Source organism: Rhipicephalus microplus, chromosome 9 (assembly GCF_043290135.1).
Source record: "Rhipicephalus microplus isolate Deutch F79 chromosome 9, USDA_Rmic, whole genome shotgun sequence".
Classification (NCBI taxonomy): domain Eukaryota; kingdom Metazoa; phylum Arthropoda; class Arachnida; order Ixodida; family Ixodidae; genus Rhipicephalus; species Rhipicephalus microplus.
In genome coordinates this window covers 46,714,262-46,727,511 of record NC_134708.1, presented here as the reverse complement: position 1 = coordinate 46,727,511, position 13,250 = coordinate 46,714,262, and the positions used below count along the sequence as shown (strand labels likewise).

The following is a 13,250-nucleotide window of genomic DNA, read 5'->3' as shown; positions in this document are numbered from 1 at the left end:
CTACGCCACCGCCAGCGATAACACTAGAACATTCGACGGCAAGGCTATAAATGCCGACGCGCTTCGCCGCTTGTGAGTTGTTGATCGAAGGCCGACGCTGCGTTCGCCGCTATCAGTCCGAGACTGCTATCTGTGCAAGACTGCTGCTGTATTTAGACTTTCCCTTTACCTGGCACAGGTTCGCCCCAAATAAACAGTTAAATCCCAACATGAAGTTTCCTGTCTTTGGCCACGTCACGACCCCGTGACAATATACCCGCGGCCTGACCTCAACCGCATGTCGAGTCCACACTCACCTTTATAACTTCTTGGCATGACGGTGAGTCACATGATATTTGAGGTGAGCCATCCGCGAAAAAGAAGCGTTGCAGTGAGTGCAGGAATACGGACGCTCTCCCGTATGAGTGCGCACATGTTCACTGAGGTGGCTCCTCTTTGAGAAGGATGCACTGCAGTAGTCGCAGGAAAAGGGACGCTCTCCCGTGTGGGTACAAATGTGGCCGAGGAGATGGTCCTTCTTCGAAAAGGATGCGTTGCAAAAATTGCAGGGAAAGGGGCGTTTTCCTGTGTGGGCACGCACATGAAGCGTGAGCTTGAATTTCTCGGCGAATGTGGCAGGACACAAGTGGCACTCGTACGGGTGCTGGTTCAAGTGCTTCAGAAGATGTGTTCTCATGTGCGTCTTGTACTTGGTCACGTATGTGCACTGCCGGCAAGAATGCAGCCTGTCTTGAACGAACACGAGTGAATGGTACTGCTGGTGCGACATCTTAGATGAGGAACCTGCAGGGCCACAAAAAAAAAGGGAAAGCAATGCAAACCATTTCACACACTAAGAAGAACTTGACCGCAGCATAAAGTGATAGAGAATAGTTGCTGTACTTATTAATGGAATACTGACACGAACACAATCACTTGCTCTAATTTTGCTTCTAATGAGAGGCCAAGCTCTCAAGAGCCGCCAAATACACTGGTAAGTGCGAGTGCAGCCTGAGAAAGTAGATGCAGCATTCTGTTTAAACATACTTTCTGTTCCTGTTGCATCCTGGCATTACAAGACGGTACAAGCGTCTCGGAATGTGGTCTTGCAAGGCATCGTGTTTTCATAGCTCTGGTGCCTGACATTGTCACAAGTAGCCATACTGGCGGATGAAGTCACTAGAATCGATACTTCACTCTTATGTCACGCTAGAGATGATATCACTACAAGAACCCCTTTAATTTCAAAATAAAACATTCAATTTTCACTTTCTGAGCTTCACACTTGCACAGAAGCATCTCTGTACATAGATTTAAATGGCAGAGTAAAATCGGCTTTGAAAATTCGGGTCAGTAGCCCTTCAATAAAGTACATTGCCATGTTGGCCTGCCCAAAACACGTTGCTGCAGTGGTAACGTCGCAGAGACACAGCAGATGTTTCACAGAGACTCCCATGTATCTGTACATAAGTGCTACATTTAGTGAATGCAAACGTCTGCTGCCAAAGCACGGATGACTGATGTGGACGAAATTATAGCACTGTGCCAACCAAAAGATCCCTAGCAAGCGCCCCTCTACTACTTTCTTCGTGAGAACAGTGAATGCATTCACAGTCAATGGAGCATTTAATTACAAGCATGGGTGTGCATTCTATATTCTTTGCGGCTCTTTCACCGCTATCTCGAATTTAGATCCATGATCGAGCAAAGGCCTCCCCCTTCACATCTTGAGAAATTGTAATCCCCAATGGGTGAAGGGGGCGGCGTTGCTTGCTCGGGACTTTAAAGTAGTAAAGTTACTTTGCATAAGTACCATTTTGTGGGGGAACAACCCACTGAACAAAGTATATTCTTCTTTAACAGGCAAGTATGCATACGATCTCATAATAACAGAAAGCACAGATAGTTGTTAAAGATTCATGGCAAAAGAGCTCTTAAAACATTAAGCATATGAAATAGAACATCAGTGAAAGGACCTAATGTGGAACAAACTTGAAGATACTAAAATGAAAAAAAAAATATTTACACGGTTTAGGAAAGCATCAAACCTCCTGGTGGAGAAAAATGTGATCACTACAAACACTCTCTTTTTCTTATCGGGGCCCTGTACAGATTCTCCCTTAAAATACTTTTCTTGCTTGTGTCGCAGTAGAATGTATCCACGGTGTATTAAAAGAACTTAATTATGATATAACGTTTCAGTCCCACAACCACACACAAGTCGATATTCTTTTTAAGTTGTCACTATATATAGCATAGATAGCACAGATAGTAAACCTCAATAGGTAGGATGGCTATTTTGATACCACATATTGAAAGCCATATGGACACGCTGAAATATTAAAGTACTTTAACCAATGTTGCTGCACAATGCACTCACAAGCTTAAAAGAGATCTACATGTATTTAAGACATGATAGTAGTATTCAGTTCCCGAGCACATGAACTAAGCAACTGATATATAAACATAAGAACACAAGCAAAATGCACATCACAAAATCTGAGAGAAAACAGAAATTTAGTCAAGTTAGGTCCCAAAGTCAAAGCAACGATTACGACAGCAACTAATGGGAATGTTATACGGAGCAGAGGTAGCAGCTAACTTCGTTGGCAACTGACCTGGCGGAACTCAAAATGCTGGCACAAATGCAGCCACAGAAACGAGTGAAAACACCTTCATGCTGACGATTTCTTCAGTGCAACCAGCGGTGCTAATACAACACGTAAAAAGGTATGCGCCGTCTGCCGATCCCTGTCAAGATAGGGCACATAAGACTGCACTCAGCCAATCAAAGTATGTAGTTCTTGGTGGATTCACACAACCATTGAATGTCCGACGTATGCCACTTCGACACTTCGTATGATGAACCGACACATCTGCAAAAGCACAGAGATCACATTTAAAATCAGACACAACACTCACAATCCACTCATACAACGTCAATTTTGAGACAAGAAAATCGGGGTGGTCAATAGTTGCTTCATCTTCTTAGCACTCCAGGTTGGCCCACTACTTCAACCGTGCTGCTACAGCTTGAAATGCATGGCCACATCGGATGTTGATACTAGTGAATCAGGAATTGGTAAATTTTCAACCTTTGTGGTGGACTTACTAGAAGTGCAATTCTTGGGGCAAGTTGGTGGTTCATTATACACTCAAACCTTAATATAATGAACTAGGATATAACGAAATACCTGTTACAACAAAGTAAACATAGAACAGTGTTACAATAGACAGTGTTAGGAATAAACTTTTATAACAAACATCCAGATATAACAAAGTTAATTTTGTGTAAGATGCAGCTCTGTTACGATGAGGATTGAGTGTAGAACCTAACAGTGCAAGAAAGAACACATAGGTGTTGGCAGGGGGTGCAAAAGGGGCACTTGCTCCCCTCACGTTACCCCAGCACTGCCCATCAACCAAGCAAAATCAGTGCTTCTCCCCTGCCCCAACTGGGGTGCAACACGAGTTTGCAACCCCCCCCCCCCCCCCCCAAGACAAAATCCTGCCGACGCTCATAAAAGAACAAGGCAAAAAAAAAAAAAAAAACTGGCTTGTCTGTGCTTCTTTCTTGTGCTGCTGGATACGATGTGTTTTCTTTTTAAGTCTCAGTAATAAAGGAGTGGTGCATTTCAAATAGGGCACAAATGTAAGTACTGAGCTATTGAATAGGTACAATCCTTCACACAACTTTTCTGTACAATAATGCCCCTCTTTTGGTGCAGGTGCACGGTGCAAATTTTTGTTGCCTTCGCAAGTGTTTTTGCAATGAATCGAGAGGAATGACACAAAGAAATTGAAAAGCCGTTTGCAGAGGACATGAAAAGTACATGATGGTCTAAGACGAATACAAATTACCCTCATATCGAAAAATTCCTTTTTCAAAACATGAAAATCAATCCATTTACCAGGAGAAGATATTTGGTAAGCAAGAAAACACACAAAAAAATTCATGTGAAAACATAGTATTGAAGTTCTTGTACCTATCACTATAAATCATGAAAAATTGCATAACTCTATTAACACCCACATTACTTCTGATGGTTAAAAATGAAGTATATTGTCCTCCGAGGGGGGCCATTGACTCAAAGTAACTACGTCTCAGGAAACTTCGTTGCACCAAGGTCGCCAAACTTCGAGAAATGCACTTTGAAATCTGTGACATAACCTGCAATAACTGAGACGCAAAACTTTAAAATGAGCCTTCGTTTTTTGTCTCTCTTATTATAAAATTGAGAAACGAGTGACATTAATCTTTGTAGTAAAATTAATATATTTAACTCACTTTATTGTTCCACTTTTGTGTCCCTTCAAGTTTAATAATCAAGTAAAGCAAATGTACTAAACATGCTCAATTACTTAAGCAGTGGTTCATAATTTGAATTTTACATTTCAAAGAAAGTAATAGCATATGGCGACTTAAGTAAGTGTCGTTATAAAAGAGGTACATAGCTACACTTACAAACATGAATTGTTCACGAATATGATTTTTCGGACGTTTACATATCGCCTATTGCTCAACGTGACTTTAAATAGTTTCAACACTCTGCACACCTCAATAAGCATGCTCTGCACTCAACATTAGCAATGGGACATCCAGAGAACTGCTTGCATCATTTCTTAGGGCTATGTGGAGACCATGACTAAGGAACAATAAGTGCTCACACTTCAGCATCACGCAAGAAGTTGACTGCAAATGTGAGTACCACTGTTTATGCTTGAACCCCATCAACTGTAATCTTTACTACACTCTCGCTATAATAAATTTTATGGTCACCAAAAGGCTGTTCCTTTCAGTCCATCTAAGAAAAGTAATGCAAGGCGGGTAAAATTTATTACTTTTGCAACCATAAAAGGCACTTTGTCGTCATGTGTGAGATGATTAAGTTAACAATTTAAGCTTTAATCTCAACAGTTCTGATCCTGTGAACATATTCTATCTATTTACATTTCTGCCAAGAGGGGCCTTGCACTTAGCGATTGAAATAGACACGTCACAGTTGCTTTCACCAGTGCGGAACTACTTCTGGCTACCTATATGGGCTTTGGTGGCAGCTGGCTACTTTCTGGCCAGTTTTTATTATTTTTCAGCTGCATTTTGACCTGGCAACCTCGCTTCTTGGGTGAGTTCATTAATTTGACAATTTCTAGATGAGGTGTGTGAAAAATTTCAATGAAACGCTATCTATCAGGATCTGGAATGAAAAGACTAAGACGCTTCCCCAACTACAGGCAATCTCAGTATGCAGAATATTCGTGCTTGAAGGTCACAAATGCAGCTATTTCTTGAGGTAGCTTGTGCACCAGGCACCCACAGTGCACCGGTCGTGGCACTTCCACACATGAAGCGCCACCAGATGCCTATAGCAAAAAAGTTGGGCTCGTCATTTGTTGCTCCCAAGAGCCCACTCACGGCAGTAAAGCGCAACTCTAGGCTGAAAAAACGCAAGAACTAAGCAGAAATCCCGAGCTTTTTCGTAAGTCTGCATGTGCGGTTGCCAAAACGGCTGCAGAAGCATTGTTTCAAAGCAGCTAACTGCAAAATTGTGCCTGTTGACAACTCTTGATGGCAGCTATACGGCGCATAAGCAACGGTTCAAATTCCATCTATAAGTGTCCTCACTCCAATATGCTTGTTTTTTCCTGTTATTATGCTAAATGTTTACATAAACTTACAAGGTCATGAAGTAATGGGGACAAAGCAGGCTGATGACAGCCAATTAGGCACAATATGCCTGTCTGCGTTTTCTGATCTCACACGATTTATTGCCTTTTAGGACGGTGACCACGAGTAGCCGGTGTGATATCGGACACGCATTTACCGCATTCTTTTAGTTGAGAACGAAAAATGTTTGATATGACTCACTGCACGTAGAGCATTTAAAAAAAAACACTCACTTCCACTCATATATCGTAGTCAACATCGCTTTCCAGTAATGTTGAAAGGTTCCATCACGCAGAGCAATTATTTAAGACCACACACTGACCCCAAGCGTCCAACTTGACGCCAAGCAGCGAGCAACTCCTTTTGAAACGCGCGTCAATGCAATTTCAATCCCATGGAAACCTCAAAACAACACATAATTGCCTGTTCTCGTCACCATGTTCAGACACGGGCTGGCAAAGTGGTTTTTCTAGCAGACAACCAGTGACGAACTGATGGGCCCTTGCACTTTTCACAACATGAGATGTGTGTGCATGCGCACTCCTGTCAGTGTACGTGCATGCCTGCAGGTGAATGGGGTGCTACTTTTGCTCGTATGGTGTCCAAGGGATGGAACGACTAGTTCCAGTGACTTTTGACAAGGAACCTTTTTCCAGGGCAAGTATTTATTCTGTTCATCTTTTAAGTAGAGCTTGCAATTGAGTTTTTAGTGAAAATAAGGCCTCAGGTGGTCTGTCTTTCTCGAATGCCTTGAGGCAATGAGGGGACCAGGCTTAGTAGAATTTTTCGCAGTCACTGCAGCACTGTTCTTCGAATACAGCTCTAGACAGCGCTAGTTTGAGGCTTCTCGGACAGGGAAAAAAAAAAAGCAAATTCGTACCTGAACATAAAAAAAAAAAAAAGAACTACTGTTGCCATTTGTGGAGAACAGCGACCGCTGCGACTGTCGCTTCCACCTTAAAACATGAACAGGAGCAGATCAGCGACAATACTAAAAGTGCACTGCAAGCTCAGGAGAACGCAAGAGCATCAAAGCCACCATACCGACTCTCAAGGTCTATAGCCAACACTTAGTCCTTCTGTGTAACCCCCCTTCACTTTTTGTGTTTGATGTCAATTTAAATGAAGTCTCTTTTATTCCTACTTCATATAGATGCTCCAAGCCCTCTTCTGCTTTGCTGGCCTCTGGTAGTAAATGACTGAAGATTTCTGCTTTGCAGAGGCATTCCGCTGCTAGGTACTCACTTTTGTAGTGATACACCAACACGAAAGACAAAATATAGCGTACATGATGACAGCACTTTAGAAACGGGGATAGCACGCCTTTATACAATGCCACACAGCAACAGTCTCATTTGAAATTTTAACAAACAAGGCATGTGAAAACAAACATTAGTGAGCATGTGAAAACAAACATTAGTGACAGAACTTAATGTGAGACAAACAAAGGTTAGAATGACATCATAGCATCACAGCTTCTTGCAGTGTATACTGTAGCCACACCTTTGTGCGCTACACAAAATATGGTTTTTTCACTGTTTGCGCATCAGAAATATTTTATTCTTCAAATTGGAGCGAAATGCGACCACATACTGTGAGTAAAATCAGGCTTGACCAATAGGAGAGGAAAGCGACATTGTAGCTGGGCCAATTTTGCATGGCACGTCATTCTGATGTCCACAAAAGCATAATTAACAAGTGATAGACAAATTACAAAAGAACATGAAAGAAATGAACCTCATAAATTGCAGACCTCCCTGCAGATGTCTCTCAGCGAGCAAGCAGTGATCACCTTCCCAGTAATGAAATGTGAGACAGACTAACCAAAGAAGGCAAAGGAGGGATAGATGCAGCACGATATGTACTTCAATTAACTATAATTTATTTTTCACGTTAAGGTGAGAAATTTCCTTTCGCGATATTTTGTCACAACTGATACAAAATCAAATTCAAATTCAAAACCTGTTGCAGAGCAAAATATTTTCGCACATCGTTACAACCTGCTCAAATGTTAAACAGTTCTAATGATATCAACTTGCAAGCTTGGCAACTAAGAGAACTGTCACCCACAAAACAGCTATGTTTTAGTTTCCATATGTTGTGGGTGAGAGCCTGCGAAGTACTCGATGTAGCTTGTTGTTGTTTCGTGCACTAAATTTCCTGTCAGACCTAACTAACCTTTTAACAGAACAGATTTATTCAAGTATTCGTTTTTGGTTCGGAGCATCGATGACTGGAATCAATTACCTCAATATATAGTCGAACATTGCGATTTACAAAGGTTCGAAAAGGCTTTGTCAGAATATTTGTAACCAAATTGCTTGTTCCTTGTTGGTTGAATATGTTCAATGTACTATATCAATATGTTCAATATGTACTATATCACTTCAAATCTTTTTTCTCTTTTTGGTGACGTGTACGAGATGTATTGGAACCTGTTTCTTTTAACCGTGACCTATACGGGATGAATTCTGATATAGTTTTGTGTTTTTGTTTTGTTATTTACATATAGTGTGCGTCTTGAGCATACAGTGTGAAACTTGTTTCTACATATGTTCTTTGTACATGCCAGATATGTAACCCCAACTCCTGTCTCGGCCCTTGGGCTGACAGCATGAATAAAATAAAACTAAAATAAATAAATAATAAAAAATGGCTCGGTTTGCCAATGCCAAGTGGTGGCAAGATCCGATGGCACGAGTATTCAATCGGCCCAGGGGCGCTACGCCCACATCTGGTTTACCCATACAGCTGGCCTCATAAGGAGGTATTACCATCGTGAACTACGCGACTCTTTTGCAAGCTCAGAGTACTTGCACCTAATGTGTCCTAAACAGGGGCCCACATACAATAACAACCAAATGTGAAGTGCGAAATATGTATCTTTTGTCCAACACGGGACACTTGCCCTCAATGCGTGATAGTCTCATGCATTCATGCATAGGTGCGTGCACCCCTTCTTAAAAGACCCCTGACAGCAAAAGTTTTCTTTGCGAGCTTTTTACAGTAATTTGTAGCTTTATGCCTGGTAATGCTGAAATCATATCGTAAATGCTCCAATGCATCGTATAATTAATGTTAATGGCATTAATTCAGAACAATTTTGCATCACTTCAAAATGCCCACCTAAATACAGTAAGAACCTAGCCCCCCACAGCGGAGCAGCGCCTGAGACTGTTTTCAAATAGGGGGACACGCCTGCGGTGAAGAATGAAGCGATGTGGGTGCTTTGAGCGTGTACCCCTCAAAAAAAGAAAAAAGAAAAGCATTCCTGGCTTAAGAAGCCATAACCACCTTGAGGGCAGCCCGACAACAGAGCGAGAGGGGTGTTGAACAGTAGTGCTTGCTGGGTGCCAGTCGGTATTGTGCGCGCCCCACAAATGTTGACCTTGCAACGTCACAAAAAGAGTCCCGGTCTACGTCAAACCGCAGAAAATGTCGATTGCACCTGAATACTTATTAGAACATGCACCCTTACTTTAAAACCAAATTAAAGTATCTTCTAGGCTACTCTTGCCACTAATAGTCAGTTAGAGGTGTCCCCACATCCAGTGCTATCAAGCAACACAAGCATCTCGCCTTTCCACATTTGGTGTCAGGGGTCCTTCAAGTGAGTAGGGGGGGGGGGGGGGGGGGACGTGGCTGTCACACCCACTCACAAGAGGGGGCTCAAAGCCAACCATGATTGACACAATGGGGAGGACAGCAATGTCAGCCCCATAGATCGCCATAATAGGAAGGGGGCACTGGGACGAACCTTTGCCCCACCTGAAGGGGAACCCTGAGCACGCCTATGGTCTCATGAGCAGCAAGCCTTAGGTTGGGGTGCCCCACTTCAGATAAGAAAACCAACCAGTGAGTGCCCCGGCAGGTCTGGAAATTGAACACAAAACTTCCTCTTGTGAAGATGGACAAAATATCCCTTCACAACAAAGCTGCACCAAGTTTTGAACATTTCTGATATTTGCGAAAAGCCACTGTTTGGAAAGACGTCCCGCTCTGTGGCTACCCCTCTCAGATGCGCAACCATAACACCATGGATACGATTATAGGTTTCGTTTCGTTGTTTCATCATTCCGCTATGAAAGCGGTGAGAATTCGGTATATAAAGTAGACTCCCTTTAAGACGAGATCGAAAGTACCACAATCACTTGTTCATCTTATCAGGAGTTCCTCATTCAGAAGTGCCCCCCAAAACCAAATGCTAACATACCAAGTACGCCCAAACATGTTGCTTGAAAACAGTGAATGGAGTCTACTTATAATGCGGAGGAATCGATAAAGAAAAAACATTTATTTGGTTTGACTGGATAAAAGCTATGCTTTCAAGCAGAGTATTTAGAGTAAATGAGTTCATAATAAATATGCTCATGAATGACTTGCTACCACATTTTAAAAACAAAACTGTAGCTCGACCCTATTTTGATAAATATAAAATAATAAAAAGGGAGAGACAAGCACAATTTTCCTTCAGAGAATGGAAAATTTATTCTTCTGGCTGTTCATCTTCTCAGAGGCTGTTTTACTGGCATTTCTATCACTTTTGAATACATCTTCGTTGCATCTGTTGACAAAGCCAATATTATACACCAAGTTACTTATGAAAGTCTGCAAGCTTTCTTTTTTTCAGGTTTGGACACTTTATTTTCAGCCTGCAGTAACTTTCCTGAACGACATGCAGCTGAAGGTCTTCGTTTACACTACTCGTAATCACAAGCCTCGGGCCCACTTAAAAGACATGACACAGCTGTATTTAGTGTGCAAAATTACCTTCCATTGCCGCGCACTTTCATAATGAAAACGGCCCATCCCAATTGGCTGCATTTCACTAGGAACCGATACGACACGCACAGGCCTTATGCGAAACAACACAAACTGACAACATGTGCTCAGGCACCGTTGTCTGACGGTGTTGACAATGTATCCGACTTCTTTGATGGGGGTACTAGTGCCACATATGTGGTTTCTGTTTCATGTAATTAAATGTACACACAATGTTTGTTCCTGTTCTCACTTTGTTTGGCTTTTTCTTGTCCCCCTTCCCTTGTATTTTCCCCTCTAGTCAAGCTCTAGTGTTCTTCTGTTCTCTACTGTGTTCCTGTTGGGGAATTGAAGAATGCAAGGAGAATACAAAAGGATGAACACCTTTTGTTTCTTTATTTGCTGATAAATCCAGCCCTTTCTGCCCTTACAGGTTTGGGGTGGGGGAGATGCCAGCTTTATGAGCTGACCTTTTTCTTCCACTTATATAGCTTTCTCTCTCCACATCGCAATTCGCTTTCAATTTGCTTAGAGTCTTTACGTCAGGAAGTCTTTCTTTTTTCTTTTCAATTTGTTGTCTCTTGTTTGCCTGGCTGCCCCCATGGAGATTATAATGTTTTGTTGTGCCCACTCCCCATTGTTGTTCGTCGCTGTATGAGTTTGTCTTAGCAGAAGAGGCCTGTTACACGGTCCGTCTTAAGCAGATTTTTTTTGCATTGAGTCTATGGGAAACCAAACAAACACTTTTGTGTTGTTTATCTTAAGCAAGAATTCATCTTAACAAAGTTTATCTTAATGGGAGTTTACTGTATATGTATAAAAAAATGCAAGTAGACATTACTTTTTATGTTGAGGTTAAAAATTAAAAATATATTGCATGGACCTCAAATCACAAAGATTTTAGATACCTTGTTATATAAAAAGATCTCTTTATAATTAGGGGTGTGCAAAGGATGAAATTTCATCTCAAATTCAATACAAATCGAATAATGCCAAATAGTAGAAAAATATAGTGACTAACCAGTCAAATATCGAATACTGAAGATTTTACTGCAATTGAAAGAAAGACAAAAAACAAAAACAAAATCTGTATGTCCTCGAGCCCACAACACTATGACTGACTGCTATAAAAACACTACAAATCATTTTGCAGAAAAGACTACGTTATTTTTACAAAACATGCACCTCCAGTTTACAGCGAAACAAAGGAAAAATCTGGGACGCTACGAGATGGCGGCAGCTTCATTACAGGCTTATTCGGGAAGACATTTTGTTAATTTCTTCATTTTTCGAGCATTTACGAGTATGCAATAGCCAGCAACCCAATAAGCAGCGGCAGTCTTAACCTCCTCACAATAATCTGACAACAGCAACATTGTGCTTCATTGTCACGAGTGTAGAGGGCCCAAAAATCTTCAGGAGCTTTTTCACGGCAGCCTTTCAACTGTGCAGTGGGGATTGCTGAACAAAGGATGCGAGCGGTAGTGGCAACTGCGCAGTATGAACAAATGTTCACATCTGAAGCCGAGTACCGAGGGTTTCATGGGCCATAGTCAGTATGTTTTACAGTGCTTGTGGCTTATCCGACCAATCTACTCAAGAAGTCTGTGCCCTCGTTTCGGAAGCGAAGTTGTGATGGTCTTGACAGTTTTCTGATGTTCGGAAATGACAAATTTCATTTTAAAAAATCATGCTCTCCCTTTTCAACTATAATATTGGTGACAGTTTTAAAAAAAGGCCTACCACTAATAACATTGATATTAGTTTTAGCCATCTCAGCCTAACCAAGTTTCACCATGTGTTCTAAATATTCTTTGCCTTGCCTCAGACAGCACCTCATCTAAGTTGAATCAGCCGCATCGAGTTGGGATTGATGAAATAGAAGAGGTAGCGAGATGTGGACGCCATCTGGCAGGGGTGTTAGAAACATGAGCTTGTGCAGAACTCAGGACCAGTGCCAGCTGGCAGCACCGCATCATCGGCAGAGGGCATTTTTTTTTCGTACATAGCACCATATCCTCAGCACAGCCTAAGAAACACTAGGGAAACACAGGCAGACACACTAAAATTTTTGCGTTCGAATAATTTAAGAAAGGCTTTTAATATTTCACAACTTTGAATGCTAGCTATTCAAAAGTCATATTGGATAATTAGATCAGGTATTCCTTCGCATTTTAAAGTCAAATATTCGCACACCCTTAGCTATAATTAAGTTTAGTTAAACAGTGAACAGCCAACAAAACCATTTTGGTTTTTATTAACTAGCAGGAACAACGAAAACCTGGGAAATACTACTGCGGCCTGATCTCCCTTGCACACCTATTGCACACTGACCTTTAGGGCTTCTCAGCGTGAAGGTGGGTCACATGGTATCTGAGGTTGTCCCTCCGTGAAAAACGAGCGTTGCAGTGAACACAGGAATACGGGCGTTCTCCCGTATGAGTGCGCATGTGGACACCGAGATTGTGTTTCCTTGTAAAGTACGCAGGGCAGAGGTCGCAGGAAAAGGGACGCTCTCCCGTGTGGGTGTAAATGTGCTCAATGAGGTGGTTCCTCTGGTTGAAGGATGCGTCGCAGAAGTCGCAGGGAAAGGGACGCTTTCCTGTGTGGGCACGCACGTGAAGCTTGAGCTTGGACCTCTCGGTGAATGTGGACGGACACAAGTGGCACTCGAAGGGGCGCTTGCCCAAGTGCCTCAGAAGGTGCGTTCTCATGTGTGTTTTGTACCTGGTCACGTAAGTGCACTGTCGGCAAGAATGGAGCCCGTCTTGAAAGGACACGAGCGAATGGTACTCCTCGTGCGCCATTTTGGATGGGGAACCTGCAGGGCCACAGAGAGAAA

General features: G+C 42.2%; 1 protein-coding gene across 1 annotated transcript; it reads right to left on the bottom strand.

Moving 5' to 3' along the window:
* Nucleotides 1–296: 296 nt before the first annotated feature.
* Nucleotides 297–12,723, bottom strand: LOC119165019 (uncharacterized). Its single transcript, XM_075874448.1, has 2 exons — nt 3,537–12,723; nt 297–783 (listed from the first exon to the last, which is right to left on the bottom strand). Exons 1-2 carry the CDS (start codon nt 3,934–3,936, stop codon nt 299–301), a joined length of 885 nt encoding a protein of 294 aa, XP_075730563.1. The 5' UTR covers nt 3,937–12,723; the 3' UTR covers nt 297–298.
* Between the last annotated feature and the right edge of the window lie 527 nt (nt 12,724–13,250).

What these genes read in the sequence shown, in the direction of transcription:
- LOC119165019 (XM_075874448.1), bottom strand. Translation starts at nt 3,936, where the DNA reads ATGAATTTTTTTGTGTGTTTTCTTGCTTACCAAATATCTTCTCCTGGT. An exon ending in CAAGAAAGAAGCACAGACAA is followed by an intron (nt 784 to 3,536) that starts GCCAGTTTTTTT and finishes GTGGCCCTGCAG; the next exon opens with GTTCCTCATCTAAGATGTCG.